We start from the raw sequence: 24,115 nt of genomic DNA on the forward strand, positions 1-24,115 counted from the left end.
TGTTTTGCCTTTTTTTTTTTGTTGTTGTTCTTGGGGTTTTTTTTGAAAGATGAAAGTTCTGGATTTTCTGCCATTAGAAATGGGAATGAAGTTTTGGATACACAAAACTGTAGCATGGACAAGATAGGCTGTGATGATAATGACTATAGAAGTTCTGCAGGATTTTGTACTTGCTGTTGTTTCTCTTAATGCTGCAATAGATGTACAACACCCACACCACAATGTCATTCTCATTATCTTAATAAACCTCTTTTTATTTGAAGAAAGCACCTCCATCGTCTTTGTGAACAAGGATGCTTTTGCCCCTGTGGTTGTATCATCACAGAATCATAGAATTATTGAGGCTGAAAACACATTTAAGATCGAGTCCAATGTTAACCTGTCACTGCCAAGCCCACCACTAAACCCTGTCCCCGAGCGCCACATCTACACGTCTTTTAAATACCTCCAGGGACAGTGACTCAACCACTTCCCTGGGCAGCCTGTTCACTGCTTGACAACCCTATATAGATTTAAGAAATTACACCCTCCAGTTTCATGGCTGACGTTTGACTGATCTGTGCAGTCACAAATAGAGAGCTCCAAGTGTGACTGGAGCTGGCGTTAATGCTCTGGTCTCACAAGCCATCGCAGCCGAGCCAGCCGGCGCCAGTGGTGATGCTCAAGATGAATAGTGAAATGATGTGTTTGCAGATGTTTCAGAACTGCTCAGGGTAGTCAAATCTAAACCTGTCTGTGAAGAGCTGCAGAAGGACCTCATGGTATCAAGACGACGAGTGATAAATTAGCAGATAAAATAACCCTACTAATCTATATGCAATTAAGCTCTCCAAATTAGCTGCTATGTTTGTGGCATTATTACGGCTAAGCCTCTAAAAACAGCCACCTTGTACTCACGGGAGCTTAGAAATAAACAAAATGATGGGAACTGTTCAAAAAGGATTAACAAACCAGAAAGCAGATTCTGCTGCGTGATATCCGTGCGCTTCCATCGCTCTACCTTGAACGCCACTCGCAGATCTGGGCAGCCCAGCTGGTAAAACCCTGGAGAAAAGCAGGCAGGGAGATCTCAGGTGGGAACTGACTTTGGTGCGAGGCAAACCCAAGGGATTAGAGCTGCACCACCTGCACGGGACACAAGCAGCATGTGACAGAAGTGTGGAAAACAACACAAACAGGGAAAGATGACAGTAAAACTACAGGCAGGACGCCAAATGAAATAGTCAGGAAGCAGGTTTAATTAAATGAACAGAAGACAAGGAAGAAGCTGCGGCTTTTCAAGGAAGCAGACGCATAAATGGCTTTTGACACAATGAAAGAGGGATGATTTTAGAGAGCGTTTGCTGTCTTCCCTACACATCCACCACTCATCACAGCTAGAGACTAGGCAGATGGACACGGGTTTGAGTCATTACAGCACTCGTTATATCGGACCTTTCCCAGAGCTGTACCCATCCCTTTTCTCTGGAGGTTGCAGAATAGGCTGATGACAGTAGAAAAAACCCCAAACGATCCCAAAAGGGACCACAGAGGTTTAGAAATACAAACCCTTCTCCCTTTCAGAAAAGCATGAAAAGAAACATTTTATGTACTAATATAATTTGTGGGGATGGCTCAGTCAGAAGCCTCCATCCAAACACTCCCTTCAAAAGCTGACGGATGTATTCAAATTGGGAATTGGATTGGAAGCGTCCCTTGGTATGAAGTTTGTGAAAGCAAAGACCTAAATGACGGGCTCTGCAGGTCTGGGTTTGCTCTGGACCTTCCCAAAGGAAGAGCCAGGGAATAAGGAGGAGCCAGGGAGCAGAATGGAAATACTAGAGACACATTAGAGGCTTCTTTACACTTCAAAGCTATTTTGGATAATGCAGGGTGTGAGCAGAAAGCACAAAAACTATTCCTATTTAAAATTATTCCAAAACAGGAGTACCCTGTTCTGCATCAGCATAATCCATGTTTAAAATGGATTATGATAAAGGAGAGTAAGGTGCTTTTGTGCTACAATACATGTTTCCCTACATGGAGTTATTTAGGATAACTATCCTGAAATAACTCAATTTGTAGACATCCTCTGGTGCATGGGATCGTCATCACACATGACGAAAGTGTATGTGCACATGCTATAATATACAGGCATGAAATATAATTTCATGGTGTAATCATATGATGAAAACCTGACTTGGTTAGGGCACTTTTTAAATATCAAGGAATTGTTAGACATATCAGCGATGAGCAATGCAGACAAAGAATCAGGATATGCCTACAGTAATCACATGCCATGTCCATCAGGTGGAAAGGTACCTACCTCCTCGTCTTCCTTTTTGGGTAACTGCAAGTCTTTGGAATGTTTTATGAGGAACAGTCTGGTGCCTGAAAAGCCAGGATGCCACCGATTCCCTTTGAATTGGGAGGAAATGTCATGATTTGGATTCACTTGTTGATTCTGGCACAGATGCTCGAGACTGACGATGGACATGCCGTGTAGGATCAACTTTCTAAAAGCATTGAGACTTACACTTCCCCGAATTCCCAAAGCTTCATTTCTGCAGGCCCAGATACCCGAGAGGAGCACAGCTTTCAGAGGTTGTGCCAAGCCAGTTCTGGTTTGTAATAAGTTCATACTGGAGTTCCCCTCCCAGCTCACTGTCAAACAAAGCCATCCCCTGATACGTTCTTTGCCTTTCCATCCTAAGAGAAAAAAAAAAAACAAAAACCAAACCAAACGGCATTTTACACAATTCAGGGCTCAATGCTGGTATAAATTCCCACACTGATTACAAACATTATCGTGGGAAAATACGTAGGATTGTGTCAAAGAGTAAAAATAGATTCAGGCTCATGGTTTCTGTGCTTGTTATAGAACACTCTGGAATTTCAATCCTAAAGGGGAATTGAAAAAAAAAATAATATCTTTTTTGAATTAATTTTGAATGAATGACAAGTCCAGGGAAACCACATGACAAACCTTGACAAGTGAAAAAGAAAAAGAACACTACCAAAATCTCTTCATTCCCTAACAGTCAGCTATCCCAAGGGTAAACTGAGGTTAACATTGAACTGTGACTCTATACTGTATCATTAACGTAAACAAGCAGAGGCTGCGTTGGCATCTGCACGGCTTTGGATAGACTAAATAATTACCTTTAAGCAGGCTACCTTAAAAGCAACAGGTTAATAATAGCTCTCCATACTAAAACAACGCAATAAACAGACTTTGCTGACCTGTAGTTAATACATTCTTTCATATATGAGAGTCCATTGAATTCCAAACTTTACATAGAGAACCCGAGGAGCCACACCATGAGCGAGCAAAGGAAGTTTTTCCTGTTAGTGCAGCTGAATCAAAACACCAAAACCGATAACATTTTCAACTCGGGCAGTAAAACAAATGTTATTTGCAAGGTTGACAAAATGCTTACTTCAGAGGTTATTGATCTAGCAGCCCAGACAGCACAGCATCATGTGCAGCATGCAACTATAGCCTTAATTAGCCTAACAGACTTTGGCAGGAACAGTCTAACCCCAGCCATTACACGGAATCTGAACACGTCAAGCCAAAAGGCATCATTTTGGTCTTCCTGCCCGTCCTCCTTTACATTGCAAAAAAATCCCACCGTGGCCACCTGAGCACCGGCTGCATTTTCAATAGGAAATAAAAATTCCTATTTATTATAATAATAAAACGGCAATAATAATTCCAGACATTGTAATTCACCAAACCTTTGGCCCCGTAATCGCAGTGCTGAAGCATCCCAGCAACCTCTCTGAGGCAGGCAGGCAGCAAAATTTATGCCAGTGTTAATCTGGATGGCTCCTTTGTATGTTTTTATCCCGACAGCTTCAGCTGTTTCTTATTTGATTCTTTTCGGCAGAGAAAAGGCTAAAATTATACCCTGAAATTGAGAAGTGTTTCCCATAAGGATAGCTTCATTTTAGTAGCAAAGTTTAGAGCCAAAGATTTATTAAATGGAGACAATTCACCTTATTTTTTGGGTGGGAAATGAGCTCAGAGAAAGATCAAGCTATTGCTCCAAGTCGAGAAGTTCTGCAGCCTGTCAAGATGCATCTGGATGCTACAGTCTCTCACCTGATGCTGCGTCTGTCTGCACAGAAGTGCCTTGGGTTCCCCTCAAGTTTTTCCACTGTAAGGAGCCTTAAACCGGCTAAAGAATCCCCAAGAGGCAGCATTTTCTTGGTGCGACTAAATGACCTGCACTCAACAAAAAATGACAATCAGACCACCATCTTCCTCTGTCCACACCCAAAATTTTACGTGTTCTACGTGATTCTATTTATTATCTCACAGAACAGATAAGTTTCAGCTAATTTCCAGCTAATTCTGCCATAGCATCTTGGATTTATTTATCCTCCAGTGGCTGAAGTACTGCATGCTTTTATTCTGGAGTTCAGGAGAGCTTCATCACGCCTTGGAGACTTCACTCCAACAGCTACGTGGAATTCTAACCAGAGGACTTATCTGTATTTCCCGCACTGATTGTATCACCCAGGGATGTTTCTTTTCCCACAGGTTTACTTCTCAGCATGCCACAACTATTTTTTTTTTTTCAAAAAGGAGCATTTGCTATGAAACCATTTCATTCAATCCACTCCACGTACCTATGTTTCAGGAGGGTTACATTTACACTCCAGTAGCGCCTCGTTGTGCCATCAGACACCAAATCCTTGTTGCATTAGGCCCTGTGCAAAGAGATCTTACCCCAGAATTTCTATTTTCATAGAGAAGATTACGAAGGAAAGAGTGACATGCATCTTCAAGAAAACAGAGAGTTAAAGTGATTTGCAGGGGAAGACATAGGGAGTTTAGGAAAAAGCTGGGATCCACACCCAGATAAATCAAGTCTAGCGCTGGAACTACAAAAAAAACCCCAAAATTAATTTCAACAGTCTGCTTCAGCCAAAAATATAGTTTGTAAGTTTATTATTTCCAGTGATAAAATGACATCTCCTTTAACAATCCATGTTCTGTTTTGCTGCTTCTTGGTTCCTTGCGAAAACAAAGGCAGAAAAGCATTCAAACTAGGAAGGCAATACATCTAACGTCTGTGCTGCAGGTGCTACAGGCGCTACAGGCACTGCTGAGGAGAGGAGTGGAAAGGCCAGTTTGCTCAGTTCGGACAACGAAAACAACCTTTCTTACACCCTCTTTGTAATGTGCTGCTGTTTTGACTCTTAAATGGACCCTGGCACCACAGGGAATTGCTTCAGCCCAGGCCTCCCACTCCTGACCCATTTTCATTTCATTTCCTCTCCCCCAGCCTTGTCATATGTCAGGAGCATATTATAGCTTTTAGAGTTTCCTGCTAATTTGGTCATCACAGGGAGCCTCCAGAAGAACACACTAATTACCCTGCTAAATCAGACTAGTCTTTTAGCACAGATAACTCTAACTCTGCCCCATTCAGGATCTCTTTGCAAAGAAGACGAGGTTTGGCACGGTTCTCTGGAGCCAAAAATGGGAGCGAGCGTATCCACACGGGATAGGAAAGCTGATCCCCACCTCAGCACGGCATGGCCATGCAGGCACCAGGCAAAGAGGCAAGTTTCAGGCATGCTGAGAAGTGTCCAGCTGTCCCCAGGAAAGTGAGCAAGGCAAAACAGGTTGGAAACCTCTCCACCCGATGGAGCATCTTTCATAACATTTGGAAGGAAGACAGGCAGTTTAGAAAATCCACACTATGGGTCTTACCCAGTAAAGTCCAAAGACTTTGATGAAAAGGTTAAAAAAAAAAAAAGCATACAGGAACATTCCTGTTTTAAAATATTCTTAAAAAAAGTCGTCAGTGCCTTTCAATCTGCTGAGCTAAGGAGTAATTCAGCCGAGTGCTGCAAGGAAAAATAGCTCTGTTCAGTTCAGTTCGGGGTAATTTTTTTTTTCCTATTAATGCCATGTGTTAATAAACTTTTTCACAGCTTTTGAACATAAAGAACCTTTTGGTTTAGCTCTCCACAAATTCTGGAGCCAACATAGAAACCAAAACCAAAAACGTATGGCTTTACAGCTCCTAAAAACATCAGCAGAGGTTAACCTCAAATCTTTAACCAGCTTATGTAAACATCTGAGATGAAGGCAAGCTGACCTCTGGCAGTGTTCACACAACCAGCCTTCCTGACGTTTCATCAAAGCATGGGCAATAAACACTAAGGTAAATACTAATAACACAAACCTAGCAATATCAGATGTACCAGACCAAAGCCCCAAGTGTGACGATTTGGACAGGTTTCTCACGTGCTTTGCAAGAATACCGTAAAACAAATGAAATTACAACCTAATTTTAATAGTTTTCTTCTTGAAGGTGCCCACTCTGAGCTACATGATATTAAGGATGATCATAAAAAAGGAGAGGAGAAACAGATTTGAACCTTATTACTTCAAATGAAAAAAAAATAAGAAACAAGTAAACCCTGGAGATCTTTTTATATCCTGTACTTGGTCTTGCCCAGTAATAGAAGTTCCAAAGATTCAAGAAACTGCTGTTCAAGGGAAAAAAAACAACAACCAAAACTCAAAAACCCACAAAATGATCTGACAGCTTAGGAAATGTCTTCCCTGTTCCCAGATGTCAGAGGCTGGTTATGTACTTTAAAGTTTCCGATTCTCATATACTCCAACTGTGGACATTTTAATTATACGGACAAGTGCATTTTCTGCTAAACCCAGGACCATAATGGTATCTTTCAGCCATGGCCTCAACACACTATATGTTTGTTGGGTAAGAGCAAATGAATGTTTTATAATATTCCACATTCCCAAACAGCCATTTCAGACTTTTACTGACTTTTTTTCTTAAGCAAATTTTGCTGTGGAATCACAGAAAGTTCTTTGAAAATAGTATCACACGGTGCCGCAGCTTTTCCTCCCCAGCATGCTGTTGCTGATAAAATATTGTGAGCATCCTCACTTCAAGAGCATAGTAGTAAGCACCAAGAGCACTTTTGCAAGAGAGAACGGCATTATCTTAAAAAAATTAAAGATGCACCTTAACTTTATATCCCTGTTTGTTAGTGTTTGGACTAACTAGTAAAGGACAGATTCCAGCTCCTCTTTTTTGGTCATTTTGGCGAGTCACTAACTATCTTAGCCTTTACTTGTGAAAACATGGATAATTTTCATGGGACAACTGTCCAACACTTGTAAAAAATAAAAAGTGCATCTTCCAAGGAGGAAAACACCTCAACTTTGTACATCCTATCTGCCACTGCTGTGCTAGGTGTTAATCCGCTCTCCGCAACGAGGAGTTTCTGTGACCATCAGATGATCTGCAGAGATGAAGAGGCCAAACAAGTTTGCAAGGAGGTGGCAGTGTGTGTGCAGGATCACTGCCCTCTGCTGAAGGAAGAGGCTGGTGAGTCGCACAGGTTTCCCCCCCAAACCAAAGAGCTCTGGCAGCAGGGTAATGGCATCTGTTGCATTTCAAGTGCAACATTTAGCAAGAGAAGATCAAGCATCACTTAAGCCCATGGGCATTTTGGTGGTACTATAGTAAGATACTGTCAATAATCCTAAAAATACTGACACAAAACACGATGGAGCGTGCTTTGTCTTCTGTACATTAACTAAAGGAGCTGCACTATTTTCATGTTTGTGCATAAACACAAGAACTATTTGATGACATCAAGGAAGCCTCTACTAAGCAAAAGGTATTTTACCCAAATTAAAATACACTAAGCCAAGTCAGCCATTTCAGACACTTGAGATTATTAGGTTGGCCCCACCTTGTATGGTTGCCTTAGAGTTAATTTGTAGATCCAAACCTATACTACATTTGCTGGTATTCAGATCTATCCATATTTTAGTTTCACCTCTATAAATTTGATCAGCAGAATTTAATTTTTCACAATTCTTGCTAACCTTTAATGCTTTACTACATTACATGGGGAAAAAGAACATACTGGCAGTTCTGAAACAGATCTTTTTAAACATCCTTTCCTCTCTCACTGTTCCTCAACACTAAAGGGTTTTCTCTATTCCTTCCACAGCTGTCTCGAGTTAGACTACATGAATAAGCTTATTGGATAACTACCTAATTGCACATTAGCACAGAAACAAAACACTTAAACTGTCACTTTACATTTTCAAGACAACTAACTTAGTTTTTAACACAGTCCTTAGCAAGTCAGGAGTACGCAGAGATTCAAACCAACATAGTTGAGAGCATGGAAAATAGAGAAGTTTCATATTTTAATTCCACCATTCTCATTTTGCCTTTTTTTTTTTTTACTCTGTTAAAACAGCTTATGTCTGTTTAGTTTGATCAGTGCCCACATGAAAATTTCCTGCACTTAATTACTGTTGATGGCAGACTAACAACACATGGAAACTCTGTATGAGGTTAAACCTTTAAAGAAAAAAGAATTAAAAATGGCTTGAAGGATAAACTTTTTACAGGTAGGATAAATTTATTTTTCCTTACAGACAATACATACAGTGCTTCACAGTAGCAAAGTTAGATGTTTTTCCCTCCGTAGATGTCAAGCTATTTTATACAAAAAAAATATTCCCTCCTGGCTTCAGATTGGAAAATGGAATCATCCAAATCCTAAGCACTATGAACATAACCCATGATGTCAGCCCTGGCATCAACTAATATTTCTTGTAGGAACCTACTGTCAAAACTAGACAAGGAGCACGTCCAACAAAGGTTCTAGAGAACAAGTCCTGTGAGGAGCGGCTGAGGGAAGCGGGGTAGTTTAGCTTGCAGAAAAGGAGGCTCAGGGGAGACCTTATTGCACCCTACAACTACGTGAAAGGAGGTTGTAACGAGTCGGGGTTGGTGCCTTTTCCCAGGTAAAAAAACAACAGGACAAGGAATGGTCTCAGGTTGCGCCAGGGGAGGGTTAGATTGGGTATTAGGGAAAATTTCTTCACCAAAAGGGTTGTCAAGAGCTGGAACAGGCTGCCCAGGGAAGTGGTGGAGTCACCATCCCTGGAGGCACTTAAAAGCCTTGCAGATGTGGCACCTGGGGACAGGGTTTGGTGGTGGGCTTAGCACTGCTTGGTTAACAGTTGGACTCGATCTCAAAGATCTTTTCCAACCTAAATGATTTTATGATTCTGTAAGAGCAAATGAAAACACATTCTTGGGAAAGCTTAGCCTGCTCTCTACCCTCTGCTCCTACATCTTCACTCTGAAAAGCAACAGCTCCATTTTTTTGTAGTTTCTGACAGCGACTGTTTCATCACCTCATCTTCAACAGGAGTCAGACTCAAAGACTGCTGAGAATACTCTGTAGGACTGCTCCAAACATGCTTTATTTCTCTGTCTTGGATTGTTCGATTGCTGTGCAGTCTCTACATTGGCTCATGAATTTCTACAAACGTACCTGCTAAGGACACTCAGGTTTACACAGAAAAAGTAGTCCCTGCCCAAGGCTTATCGCCTACCTGTGGCTGAAGTGTCTCTTGGTTTAACTGAATGGGGTCATGGATTTCTTGGAGTGGAGAAATCTTGGGGAAACATGTAGGTGAATCAGCTTGGGGCTCTCTCCCCCACCAGCAGCTCTGCATAAAGGCTGAATACAGCCAGAGGGGAGGTAGCTTTCACCTCTACATTTCAATTTTTAATTGCATGTCTGTGCTTGGCCATTGCTTGCCATCCCATGTGGGGAGAAGCTTCATCACTCGAGACTCCTTAGAGTCATCTGGTCACTGTCAGGACTGCAGAACTGGCCTGATGACATTACAAGCCTGTGCCAAGTACAATTACGCCAGCCAGCTGAGTACCGATGACCTCCTCTGTGCCAGTGTTTCTAGTATGAATGAAAGTCTACAACAAAAGTGCAGATTTTCTTCCATGAAAAGGTATAATTAACACCAAGAAGAAAAAAAAACAACCCAGAACTATAAGCACTGCACCTACACTCACATACTCCTTTCAGCAAAGCACTCCCAATGTAACGTGACCTAAGGCACAGTGGCTCTGTTCTCTTGTAAACCGATCTCAGAGCAAACTCCAAGGTCTTGAAGAGATGAGCTGGTGCACTGATCTGTTACATTCACAGTGCTCAGGAAGAGACCATCTTTAAACAGGAAACCTAAAACAAGAAATGTGCCTTGTTAACTCTTTAGGCCCTGAGGCTTTGGTAGTAAAACATATGGTCAGAATTACCAGCCAAAGCAAAGCAGAACAGCTTATTGTGGCTACAATGCCCTAGGAATACGTTACCTTGGTTTACAACATTAATTTTTTATAATATGAAGAAAAAAACCCTTATTAGTAGAAAGCAGTGCTTTCTTGCAGTGCTCAATTCTTTCAGATTTCTTATGAGAGGCCTGTTGTGATAAATTAAGATGCTTTTCAAATGGAAAGGCGAATTCTTTCGAAAAGGGATTCCTGGATTCTAGGGAAAACATGGTTTCCAAAAGCTTTAGGGCTAAACTTGAAGCAGGTAAGTTTTCTCCTCAAGTAATGCAAATGGAAAACTTAAAACATTGGTTTTTCAAACAGATTCCATGTATTACTGTCAAAAAATGAAAGTCAAATGTTTCTGAATGTAAAGATCAGCACTGTATACCTTTAAAACGATCCAAAGTTACACAGCAAAACTATCACACCTTCCCTTATAAAGTGTAAATTCTTGGAAAGACCTCAAAAGAATCTACCTCATTAGAAGCTACAGTCCAATCTCATTGTGGGCCAATTCTTTTGTTCTACTGGTTTGAAATGAAGGTCTGTATTTATTCATTCCTAGAGGTTGCTGCTCTGTTGGCTTCTGATGCAACCCCTTGTATCTTGCACTCAGTGGGGGATTCAGATCCTGGGCCCTGCCCTCAGGCAAAACATATGTTCCACTCCAACCTGAATCCAACAAGGGTGTTTGCAAGGGAATAATTGTTTTATGTTTATTAATCACCTGCATGCAAATAGGTGCCAATAAAAACTCCAGGCAGATTCTCTGCCAGACTCACAATCTAATAGCACCACACCCCAGTTTTGGTGTCTGAAATAACAAATACCTCCAATAAGGAGGCATTGCTACTTTGATATGCAGTGACAAAAATATCACATCATCTCAGCCACTCTGCAATGATGACTTTGAAAAGAGAGACAAGAAACCTGCAAAAACATTCAACGTCAGTGGTAAAATAAATTAGAGATACTGCATATTAAGCTAAAAAAATACATTAATGCAACACGAAGGGGTGATATTTCAATCGCAGAACTGGAACACTCAGACTCTACTTGGGTTAAATGTGACCTGCCAGGAGAAAATAAGCATGCTGTGGACTTCTTTTCCTAGTGTAAAAAAGTTTGAAAATGTTTTTAAAAGACAGTACATACTAGCAAAATGTTTCAGAGAATTATATGCCATCGACCTTAAATAAAAGCTATTGCAGCCATGGCTACAACACCACCACCTGATAATTAAACTCATTCTGTAAAGAATTAAACTACAAAGCCTGATGGGACTTCAGTTACGGATTAGATTCAAGGGTAGCCTTAAGAGGCAAGATGAGTTAAAGCACTGACACAGCAAATTTCTTCTGTGACATTAAGCAAGTCTCAGTCTCTAATCCAGTTCTCACCCGTTCAATATGATGGGAATACTTGAGGTCTTTATGACTGACAGCTTTTGTGGGAAAGAGACTAACATTCTCAAACCCACTCCTGAGGCAAGAACAAAAATGCTTTGAGAAATAAAGAGTTAGGTCTGTCACTTACCTCTCCCAACTGAGACCTTAGGTCTTATGCCATGCCACACAAGTAAATCTGCACACAGTCTTGTATGTATCCATCCTTCTGTTTCCAAGATTCTTTTCCCAAGCTTATTCAAACATAAAACAAGCACCCAAACAGAGCATTTTAAATGGTTAACTCATTCAATGCAAATTCAAGTAGGGAAGCAGTCTCCATGAAAATTATTCTCAGAAGAGTCATTTATGGGCAGACTGCAAGTATCAGCCACATGATAATTTTCTGAAGCTGTTCTGTGAATGGAGTTTTTATATGGAAGCATGATCTAGAGCCTAGACAGATCCGTGATTATTCTCATGGAAACAAAGCTCCAGCTAGCTGAAAGTAATTCAAAGACTTATGAAAAGTGTTGTGGTTTTATTTCTCATCCAACTGCTTTCATGCACTTCTAAATGTACAGACACATCAATTAAGATAAATCATGCAATTGATACATCAGTTTATATTTTAAATACTTAATGTAGTTATGAGCCTACTGTGCCAGCAGGCGAATATTCTTTCCTAGTAACAGAATCATGGCCAGGTGACTTAAAAGTGACACTAGCATCTTAAAATCCATTCTACTTGAAAAATCTTTTCTTTCACCTTTCACTTGGATTAGATTGAAACAAACAAAAGCAAATTAAGTCTTTGAAAACCTGATTGTTTTATACAGCAAACAGTGGTAACATCTTTGGAAAAATAAAGTAGACACTGTATGTTTAGCATGAAATACTTGCCTGACATTTGATGAACTTTAATTATGAGAGTGGATGACAGCACACAGCGTCATCCAGAAAATAAAAGTTATCAGTTTTCCCACACATTGGAAAACTTGGGGTGGGGGTGTAAAATCTCAGAAGAGGAAAGAAAGATAAATAACCTGAACATGCACACATTACCAGTAAATCAAGTTTCACCTTCGCTGTGGAACAGTTTACTTAAATACTCTCAGGAAGGATCAGTGGAATGAAAAGATAAAACTGGCTATATAAATGTCAATCTTTATTCAATCTCCCAGTGCAGTACATGACTTGTGTACTTCAAATTATTAGAAAAAACCAAAAGTGAACAAAAAAGAAAACTGCTGAGGAAAGATCTCGGGGGTTAGGACATTGCTTTTGGAAGGGGTATATTGTCCACTTCATGGATGCCATCTTTGTCAATGAACCGGGCATTGAAAGAAGCCAGATTTAGGATGAAGCGTTTCTGAAGCTGTTCAACAAAAGACAGAAAGACAAAAAGAGATGAGATTCATTCAAGGCTTAAATAAAAGAGGAGAGCATAATTTAAGGGATATGCTGTTGCACATCAAAATTTCCATCCTGGTTCTAGTGACCTGAAATACTAGGAACTAGAGTTCCTGTATTTTTCCACTGTGCAGGAATCAGTTAACGCAAGTTTGTTCTCCGTTGTAAGACTATCCATATTAGACAAGCCTAGGCTACAAATGCAAAATACACAAGCCTGTTCACAAGGAAAACATTTAAGCAGGAAGGCTAGAGCAGGCTACAATTTAGGGCACAAAGTGCAGGTACCAAAAAGATAATTCAAACAGAACCTCTTTACAGTACTTCTTCCTGACATTTCCCCAGGTGTTTCTTCCCAGTTACATTCAATTCAACCTCTTAAGACAAGGATAAAGAATATCTTCCTACAGTAAGAGCCCCAGAGTCTGAAAGGTTATGTTTATGCTAAAATTGATCATGAACTTTAAGGTTAAATCTTTACCTCAGTTACATATCACTTCACAAGCTGGAACAGAAGTACACTTAGAAGTCTGTACTAGTTAAGTATAATACAAGTAACGGAAGGATTCTTGCATCGTGTTCAGTTCAGAAGAAACTTTAAAAGGAAAATGTCAAAGACTGTCTTTGCAAAGCATGGAAGAAGCAGAAGTAAAGAAAAGCAATTAAGCTTCAAGTTTACTTTCTGAAGGATGTGAACCATGCTAAGACAATGCAAGTGCCCACAAATCCCTTCCCTCAGTAGCTATTCCACATCTGGTCAATGTGCATTTATAACCCCTTCTGGCAAAGAACAGCAAAAAGATGTGACAAGAGGAACAGGAAAGTATCAGCAAATGAATGCAAACAAACATTCCTTTCTCAAGATCACAAGGGCCTAAGTCTGGCAACTCACCTCCTCTAGACATTTTTTTAGGAGCTCCACAGCTTCCTCACGTGTGATACCTGAAAGGGAAAACATCCACAGATTGATTTAATTAGAGGCCATCTCTCTCAACAGAAACTTTATTAAATTTAAACAACTTTTCAGCTGAGCACCAAAAACTCTCCTTCCCAGCTCACAGAAAACACTTTCCAGATGTACTGAGGATGCCCTGCACCGAAGCACTCACACTGCAACAAGCCATTGAGAATCGATTTGTTACACTGAATAGGAAGCATGACGGAATTTTGCCTCCCATGGCCAGGGACCGGGCTTCGGAGAAGTCCAGCCGTCTCTCTCCTCGAGTTTATTACAGTTTTAAATCAGCTCCATCTGTCCACAGCCGGCTGCAAGTCAGTGACAGTAGGCGGAGATTGGTTTTAGTGCTATGTTCCCTGCTGGGTATTAGTTTTAATAATAGGAAAGGCACGTGTGCGATGCCCCTGCTATTCTCACACATTAGGATAAAATCCAGCACTCCATAGGGATGACAAGCCATGACAATGTATTGTAGCTCACTATTTTTCCTCTTTTCACAAGGAATGGTGAAAAAGGAGCAGTGTAATTTGCAAGGGACATGACTAGAAAACAGCTAAGCTCTGTGCATTACACAAAACTGTGCAACTTCTAGAGTTTGTTCCAGACATGTATCCACTGTTCAAGTAGAAGTCCCATTAGAATAAAATTGTCAGTTTATAGCTACATTTCTTGCAGGAGACAGATGAAAGGATTACAAAGCAAACATCTCTCCTATGAGATTAAACTCAGCTTTGCACACAGGAGTAAAGTAGTTTTGTAACTAAAGCCAAAGATGTCAGATTAACAATATTCCAAGCTTTGCATGTTTCCTCATCTGTAATGTGGCTGTGGGGCCATGTTTATTCCTTGGCAGTGTAAGAACTGGATTACAATTCTAAAATTAAAAACTTTAGACAGGTAGAGACGTGTAAAACAATTACGATCAACAGCTGCCACGTGCATAAAACTGTAAAACAAACCAACAAATCTTCATTGCCACCACTTCAGAGTACTGAAGACGGTCTTGCTCGGAATATCTTTTCACTAGTATGTTTTTTAATGTATCACACACAAATCCAAGATATGGAGCAATAGGATGTGGGACTGCCCTCTAAAGATTGATACTCTGGGAAAATGTACATGTCATAGCCAACAGAGAAGCAAGTAGAAGATAAAGTTATCAAAATGTTATTTATTAAAAACAGACCACTAGCAGCTAATGGTCCAGGAAAGTCTAGTCGAGTTTTAGAATAAATTGAAACTTCCTTCACTTACAGTCTGTTACGCTTTAAACAGGAAAACACTTTAAGGAGTTGACTAGTTTCATATTACTATTTCAGCAAAACCAGAAGGCAATCTTTAAAGCTACATTTATTCCAACAAAAAGTCAAGTTCAAATCTGTAGCACCACAGCAATTGTGCTGGACCATCTGATTCGGCAAACGTCAGTCTCTCAGTTTAAGCCTTTAATTTATTAATCGGCAACAGAATTTTCTTCTTCATAGATTCCACTTACTTGGCTTGTAATAGCGGTCAAGGATGCTGAGGGTAAGGAATGCACCATATCCATGTGCTGCAAAAGGAGCTTTAGCCAGAGCTGCAAGGTAATCCATGTAATAAAGGGCAGGACCCTCGTGGTCATCATAGCCAGCCAGGAGAAGGTTGACATGGTAAGGGGTCTGCAAACAGAAAGGATGTTTTCCTTAAGGCAGCCACACCCAAACCTTTGCATCTTAATTCCCCATGCCACCTACAGAACAGCAACACAGTCGATTTCACAATTCGTTACCATAAATGCTACTAGTAACTTCATCAATACTGTCTGCAGGAGATTACAGGTCTCAATCTAAAACCGATTTGATCTTTTAGTAATACGGAATGCATAAGCAAATAAAAACATAAAACTCTGATTCTCCTGAAAACTTGTGGGTTTGTGTTTTTGGTTTTTTTTTTAAAAAGCTTTCAAGGCACATTCAAACTTAAGAAAATTTTAATTATGTTTTCACACCAGATTCTTTCATCTCAACATAAAACTTGTGGATTTTTACTGTCAACATGTAAGCACAACGTGAACATTTTGCAGTTTATAAGAACGTCTTTGTTAATTTAGCATGCTCTTTTCTCAGTCCTACTACTATTAACCGTAGACCAGTTTAGCACATATGAAAGCTTACATACAGTGCAAACAGTTATATAGACTGTTATGCCGTCTTGTTAATTGGCAGTTAGATTTTTTACTGCATGTACCAAGTTTAATCTTTAATATTAGGCTAACTCAACCAAGTGAATGAAGATCCAAGGAACTGGCTTATTTCTATTCAAAACTGACTAAGATACTGCAACATCACAATAGCAGTATCTTTTCTGTTTGGTTGGAAACAGTTTTCTTAAGTTCTCAAATTTTACTTTGCTTTAGCTGCTGTCTTCTCTGATTCTTGTTTATGACTTCAGCAAAAGCCTATCAAATACGATTGAGAAATATCTACATCTTATCCAAAAAGACTATGTAACCGCATTAACAGAACCATGACTTTTTATTGTGCTGTACTTGCCAATTTAGCAACTCCTTAGCAGTTTCCTTCATGTTTTAAGTTTAGTGGTTCCACCATAACAAATAAAGCAGATGTCCCTATACATCTTCTCCCAAGATGTGTACTTTATAAGATCATGAAACATGCATGCACTGTATTATTTTTAAATGTAGGCTCAAAAGAAAGTGTTGGAATTGTATATATTTTTTAAAACAGCTTTTATATACTTCCAGTATTTTCATATCTAAAGAATGTTTCTTATTAAATTAATCATACTAACAGGGTATTTCTTAAAATGCTGGAAAGCCTAAATCAACAAAGCAACAAAATAAGAAAAAAAATGATGCAACTAACAATAGATTAAAACAAGCAAACACAATTTCACCCTAAAGCCAAAACATTAACTGTACCATAGGAAAAAGTTTATTTTAGTATAAGTACAGTGAATCTGCACTAAAAAATAGAATCACAGAATACCATATTTTTACTTTCACCAGATATTAAGAAAGAATAAAGCAGGCTACAGTTATATATCAAACATATTACTGTAAATTGTGCGATTTAATCTTCAAAGCATTCAAGAATATTTGGAAACAAGTTACCATGCAGCTGTATTCTTTTAATTAGTCTGTATTTCATCATTTATTTATTCTGAAACATCACACAAGTTGATATTTAAGAGCCATGACACAAGATCACTCAAATTATTGTGTGACTTTGAATTACCAACATTGGCATATGCGAGATACTCAACCATAAATAAATGGTATTATACAGACTTAAACAAATCTGTTTTTCAGTTTTAAATTCTCCCGCTAATGGTCTATGGGACAACTTCTTAAAACTCAAATGTAAATAAAGTGCCCCCTATGCCTTGCTATTATTTGAGAAAGGCAGGATTTAAACATTAGAAAATATACATAATCTATTTATTACTTCCACAATTACAAAAGAAATTTGCAGTCAGCACCCTAGTGCTGTCTTAGTGGGACTATCTCTACGCTGGGACTGGTATTCCTTGTACATCTCAAGCCTTTTGTCCATTTCAAAGGCAGCCTTGGCTTTCATAACTAAATCCATGCCAACGGTTCTAAACTCCTTAGAAGACTGATGTGATTAAAGGGTGACCAAATGAGGGGATGACTGACACTCCAGGATAGAATTTTTTTCCCCCAAAAAAAACCCTTACCTTCCTATTAGAGGCAATATTTCTCATCCCAAGTACCTTTGCACTTTCTGCTGTTTGATTTAAAATACCTACAGCAATTAAGGTATGTGTGAAATTCTTCAGAATCTACAGCTGAAGAGAACAGTTGTGATAAATACACTGCAACAACAAGACTGGCAGTGGGAGGCTGGGCGGTGACAGGCAGCGGCGTGACATCTGGCGGAAGCCAAAGTCACAGCAAGGGGGGAAAAGGTGGGCGTGAGGAAGCATCCTGCCAAGCGTGGACAAGGACAGAGGAACTGCTAGTCTTTCTTTGGACTCAGGCCAGACCCTGTCACCTATAATTAAACATAGCATCACAACAAGAAGATGAACTCCATCATGTTTGGAGGGGCAGGGGGATATTTTCCTTACCACCACCACACAACCTCAGTACATGTTAAACGTACTAAACCTGGCACTTGATTCAGCAGGTGAATCAAGGGAGATGCTGCAGTAACTAACAGTGGAAGAGGAACTACAGCACCACTCACCTGCACAAAAGCCAGTTGGCTCCCAAGTAGTTTCTAGGTTTGCCTCAATTGCAACATATAAAATGAAATCAACAAAGATTCTTTTCAGATCCTACTCTAGAGCATAAACTCCAGGTTTTAAAATAAGCGATGTAATGAAGAACCGCATATTGACTATGCAGTAAAAGAAAAGAGCACAGTAACATAATGGCCTTAAGTTACAAGGCCAGCGTCACCACACTCGACACTTTCCACCAGAAGAACTTCTGAAGCACTGCCTTATGCGACACTCATCCCCAAGGTTATTGGGAACTTGGATGACATTAGCTACAAGGTTCATGAATTAAATCAAACTAGATAACATAGTGAGGAACCCAGATGGTGAATAACAATGCAGATCAAGCTCTACTTCGGGCTGGGCCATGCCAACAGTATAATGCCTAAAAAGAAGTGTTAGCCACTTCCCTTCACATACCTGCTACCCTTCTGCAACAGAAGTGGCTTCACACAGTAAGTGGCAACAGAGCAACAAACTATCTTTTCCCCTACTAAACTTATTACTTCTAAATTATTTTCCTGCTACTAAGAGGTGGCAGTCACATGTTTTACCTTTTCATTTTTTATTTTTATCATCCACATAATTAAATTAGTAGCCTCCAGGAATCCTATATGCAATTTAAATAGACACAGAGAGCTAGTGCTAATCCTTCTGGTATCCCACAAAGCATGATGAAAATGTAACAAAATTCATGGGGGAAAATTCTGATGGCAAGGCTTGTATCATCAAACTCCAAATCCCACAAACAAATCATTAAGTGCTATGTTTAAAGAAGAAGGAAAAAAAAAAAAAAAAAGGGAGTTCTCCCTACAGTATAGAGATCACTGTAGTGTGACAGTAGTGTCAGAGTGCGCCACTTGCTCCAGGGCATTGCCATCTGCAACAGAACATTTTGTCTCCGGTAAATAAACACATCTGCCTTTGCCAGTGTCCTCCCCACTGTGCTACCCATCTGGAGCAGGTGAGCTGGAAGACAGGCGTGGGCTCACAGGGAGGATCAGGCCTCAAGGGGCATGGCACAGAGGAAGACAACAACAATGCCACATCTAAGCCACATCCTGCTGGCCAAGCTTACCAAAAAGCCTCTTAAATTACTCCTGTTAGAGGTATGTTACATCGTATGCAAGATATGTCTGCCTCCACTTAAGTGGGCAGGACATCCAGTGTCAGCCTCGCCTACCCCATCTGTGCAGGTCATCAAGATGCCCTTGAGACAAGCCACCAGCACCAGGCAGCCGACAGCCATCTGGGCCTGGCACCAAGCAGCATTACTCCTTCACATCGACCTCAAAAACTGCACAGAGTTCCACAAAACATACACAGACCTTCCAAATCACATCCAAACAAAAGCTAAAGCAAGCAGCATCGCTGCCAACCATCATCTACCAACCATGCTTAATCCACATGGTTGGCTGGAGCCATTTAAACCAGGAGAGCAGCGTTTCACATACAAGACTGAGGCAGGACTCTGCACTGAGTTCTGACTTGCTCTAACCTCAGTAACTCGAAAACTTGCTACCTGCAGCTGTCATCCACGTCATTACAAGCCTATGCAGTATACTGTTAAAATAGCAGCACAATTTATCCCATGCCCTATCCCTGACAGAGATGTTCAACTTAATTCTCAACATCCTATTTCTCCTTTTCTTTCATATAGCACATCGAGAAGAATGCTAATGAAATGCTTCCTAACCTTGGGTCTTTAAAAATCCATTTGCCCCTTCATGACGTCTTTTTGTACCTTGAAAAAATTACTGTGAGGAAAAAATAAATAAATCAGTAACTGCAGTTTAGTAACTCAAAAATACAGCTCCAACTTGGATTTGATATTCACTGAAAGCCTCATGTTGCTGTTTACAAAAGGGACTTGTTTTGCTAAGTACATCAAACAGCTCTGCTCTATGAAATCATTTTCCAAGAAGATTAAACGGATTCAGTGCATTTGCATGAAAACTGACAACCTTATCTCGATGTTAAAGAGGCTTAATTCACTTTGCCGTTTGCAGTATTTGTGACAAAATGTTTATTGAGCCCAAGGCTGGAATTTTAAGACTATAGTTGTATCAGTTATTGATAAGTGATGTGATAAGTTTTTAAATAAGCAAATCAAGTTATATTTTAATAAAACGTCCTTTCATCAAAGTTAATTCATCACTGAAAATGGAACCTTTTTCATCAGACTCCATTACTTCAAAATGGAAATCTTCCCCTGTAAGCCTTTGCCAAAATCCTTCAGCTACTACTCACTCGACTCCGAAGATAGTCAGCTAGGTTTCGTCGTGTAAAGTTTGCAGCTGCAGTAGGAGACAATTCATAACCTGGAGAAGAAATGTGTGTATTTGAGAACAGTACAAATCCATATTCATGTTTCACCTTCTGACTTTCCATTCTATTTTGAAATAACAAGTTATTCTTTAGTGACAAAGTGTTACACCATTTGTCTAATTGCAGTTTATTCTCAAAACTACAAGCATGGAAAGGGCCCTCAAAATCCAGGTAGCTCATAGACCATTAAATTAAATAGCTTAAAAAACCTAAAACACTACTGGCACGTAGCTTGAATTTCAGTCCAGTTATCAGGAAAATTGGTAACAACTGTCATGCAATGGACATATTAAGAGAAATACTTTACTAGCAAATCTATTATTGTGTCACTTATATTGCAAACTGTTTAGCTGGGCTTTGGATAAAACTTTTGGCTTATACTATATAATCCAGTCTCTATTTCTTCATCCTGCCACCTTCATTATCACCTTTACTTGACAAAAAAAAAAATGCAGAAATCCTTAAAGCTAGAGAAGTTTTGAAAACAACACTTTGCACCAACATTCAGCTGTAAACTATACCTATCATTAACTCTGCTTCCAAACCCTGAGCAAGTAACTGTTCTACTTCACTCACCATTTCTCATTTTGTAGAGCTGAACATTTTTCTGGATGTATTCTGCAAACTGTACAGTGTCTCCAGCCTCCCCAACACACAGGAGTAAGATCTTTTCACTCATCTTAAACATTTTGTCATGGTCTAGGCAAAGAAAAATAACATTAAGAGCCACAGTCAAGAGAAAATAAATTATTCTGCCAGTGTCATAACATCATAACTTCTTTCAGAAGCAAGGAAGACACTTGGATAACTCCATTATGACCTGGAGCACTACCAAAACTCTTCCTAAGCAAACTCCAAAATTCAGCTTCTCAGTTGGTGGCACAGTACAAAAGACTCATTAAACACATCACCAAGACAAACAAAGCTGAAATGCACAAAGTGCTTCCTTCAGGAAGGGAGGCACTTCAGAAATACATGGTCTTTCTTACATAGAGACAAAGACTAAAACTTCACACAGAATACTATGTGCAAAGTTTAACATTATACGTGGTGCCTCCTGGGTTCACGAATAAGTTTTGCTCAGTGACCATTCTGCTTTACCTAAATATACTGCATCAGAAGCAAAACTTAGGAAATCCAGAACAAAGTTCTTTGATAATTTTTGAGACAGTGCTGGATATCAGGAAGAGGGGATCATTTGACAATTTAGGTGAGTGAAGCTTTCAGAAACAAGTTTTTGCTTGTCATTACTTTTTGTTAAAAAAAATAATAATAATTTAAGTACTGATTTCAAATTATAAACATCCAACTGATATACATGGAAATTAAGGAACAGCAAGATACAGTTTTACTCATAACTGCAGCTTAAAAAAACCCTCATCTGTGTGTATTTGAGGGAATCCAAACTGTCGTTCTGACAACATTGAGGACAATTTTGTGCCACTCTAACACCTCAGTCTCATCTAATTAGAGCGGACTGGCACTCGGGTATCTGTGAGACAGAAAATTTCAAGTATCTGTTGGTGTGAAAGCCAGACCACTTCTCTGTACTGCTCTACAAAACAACACTAAACCTCGACCTCTGAATTTCACTTTTGGTTTACTCAATGCTGCTGAATAACCTCTGCTGCAAGACAGGTATAAAGTGTCACAATCCTCTAATAGGATTTCAAGAGTTACTGAAGTACCCAGGAGCTGCATGTCTTGAGAGTTCACGGAAGGCCGCTGACATTGATCAGCCTTTGCAATCTATTTACAAATCAAAGCAAGTATTAGTAAATGCCAATATTCTAAACAAGTATCTGAAATCTGCGAGTTCCTCTCCCCCTCCAAAGACAAATAAATCCTATGTTGTAAGCATAATTTCCTTAAAGTTTATGATTAAATCTACTTGGAACCAACATTAACTTACAAAACATTGTTTAAAGCGATCATACTTGTATTTTGCGTGTGCCACCGCCTTTCACAACCATCTTTTTCACGCTACTTAAACTTTCACATACCTGAAGTATTTCAGGTAAAAGCACTGCTATAACAGTCATGATTTTATGGGATGTTTATTAACACTGCAATCTAAGACTTTTCTTTAAAGAGCTTCTAATCCATGGGAAAAGATCACCACTCCTTGTAAACAAGCTTCAGTCCAGGTTATTGCAACAGTAGACTGAAAAAGTCTTTTTCGAGAACTTCAGAGGTACCCCCCAGTTGTAATACACCTGATAATCCCCCAGGTGTATTACTACATAAAGAAAGCAAAAACATTGCAGTTTGGCCCTTATGCCTTGTGCTACAAATTTCACTGATGCTTTTCCTTCCAGTATTTCCTTTTTCCCATTGACTACATTTTCCCAGTGACTTAGACAAAACCATTTAAGCTCACCAATCGTTAACCCTGTGCAGTTTTCTAACATCCACATTCCGGTACAGAGCAGGGCTTGAGTTACCCAGCCAAGGCTTACATGCGCCGGTAAGTTAACATGACAATCCCACGCAGTGCAGTTATACTGGCTCAGGCTCGGAAACCTTGCTCTGAGCAACCGGCCCCTTGAGACTCTGAGGGTCCCTCACTCTTGAGGGGCAGAGCCCGCCCAGGAGCCCCTACAACGAATAAAACCTCAACTGAGACATTCAGCAGCGTTTACCGCCACCAAGACTGCTCTTTTAACAGGCTTTCCTCAACCGCGGTCACAACCGGAGACCCTGAGCACCATAACGCGTACGGGGAGCTCTGGCCGGAGCCCAGGGCTCCCCGCCGGGCCTGCCCAGGGGAGGGGAGGGCGCACGGCCGGCACAGCCTAACGGCCCCCCCCCGCCGAAGCCACACGCGCCGCGCGGGCCTCGCCTCTCACCGTGCTTCATCTGGACGATGCTAGAGGCCGCCACCGTGTCGGCGGCCACCAGGACGTAGTCGGGGCCCTGGATGCCGATGAGGTACTCCATGGCGGGCCGCGCTCCGCCGTTCCCTCAGGCCGCGCCGTGACACAGCGAAGCGCCGCCACCCCTGAACCCGCGCAAGCGCCGGCGCGCCCTGATGACGCCACCGCTCGCGAGAGCCGCGCGCCGCGGGGAGGGGTCACGTGGCGTGGCCCGGCGGCGTCCCGAGGCGATGGCGGGGTCCTGAGGCGATGGCTGCAGCCGGGCGAGGAGCGGGCCGCCGCTGTACCCTCGCTTCCCCATTTTGTAGCCCCTAGTTGCAGGGCCGTCCCTAACGATCCGGGGGGGCGGCATTTGGGAGGGGCACGGATACGGGCTGGCCTGTCTGCGCCTTGCGGGCTTCTGATGGAGCCCTCTACCCCCGGGGACCGCAGTCCGTGAGGAACGGAGCTCGGGGCTGAGCGGCCGGGGTGCTCCCACAGCGCTCTGCCCTGGGCCGGCACGCTGGCGTGCTCCATGACAGGGGTGCTCATGGCTCTGGGGGCGATGGGGCGGTCGGGTAGACCTGGATTTCCTGTCAGGCGGGTGTGCTGGGGTTTTGGTTTGGGGCAAAAATGCTGTCAGTGAGTGTCTGGCACCATTCCTCACCAAAACACAAGCGTTTTGGCTATGAAAATGCACAGTTCCAGGGCAGGGTCACAGCTGAGAAAATGGAGTGGTGATAACTGCATGTCCCACTTTTGCCTCACACTCAAGGTCCAAGAAGA

The 24,115-nt window shown here is 41.0% G+C and overlaps 1 protein-coding gene and 1 long non-coding RNA gene across 2 annotated transcripts; both read right to left on the reverse strand.

Annotated features, from left to right (window-relative positions):
• Positions 1-9: 9 nt before the first annotated feature.
• On the reverse strand, positions 10-2,871 carry LOC119144809. Its single transcript, XR_005103221.1, has 2 exons — positions 2,306-2,871; positions 10-1,125 (listed from the first exon to the last, which is right to left on the reverse strand). It is a non-coding gene; the product is annotated as an uncharacterized LOC119144809 (long non-coding RNA).
• A 9,806-nt stretch (positions 2,872-12,677) lies between these two features.
• PSMB2 (proteasome 20S subunit beta 2) lies at positions 12,678-23,499 on the reverse strand. The gene is made up of 6 exons (XM_037380625.1): positions 23,324-23,499; positions 21,051-21,173; positions 20,397-20,467; positions 15,397-15,559; positions 13,836-13,885; positions 12,678-12,908 (listed from the first exon to the last, which is right to left on the reverse strand). Exons 1-6 carry the CDS (start codon positions 23,412-23,414, stop codon positions 12,801-12,803), a joined length of 606 nt encoding a protein of 201 aa, XP_037236522.1. The 5' UTR covers positions 23,415-23,499; the 3' UTR covers positions 12,678-12,800.
• Positions 23,500-24,115: the final 616 nt, after the last annotated feature.

This window comes from Falco rusticolus, chromosome 3 (genome assembly GCF_015220075.1).
Source record: "Falco rusticolus isolate bFalRus1 chromosome 3, bFalRus1.pri, whole genome shotgun sequence".
NCBI classification, from domain to species: domain Eukaryota; kingdom Metazoa; phylum Chordata; class Aves; order Falconiformes; family Falconidae; genus Falco; species Falco rusticolus.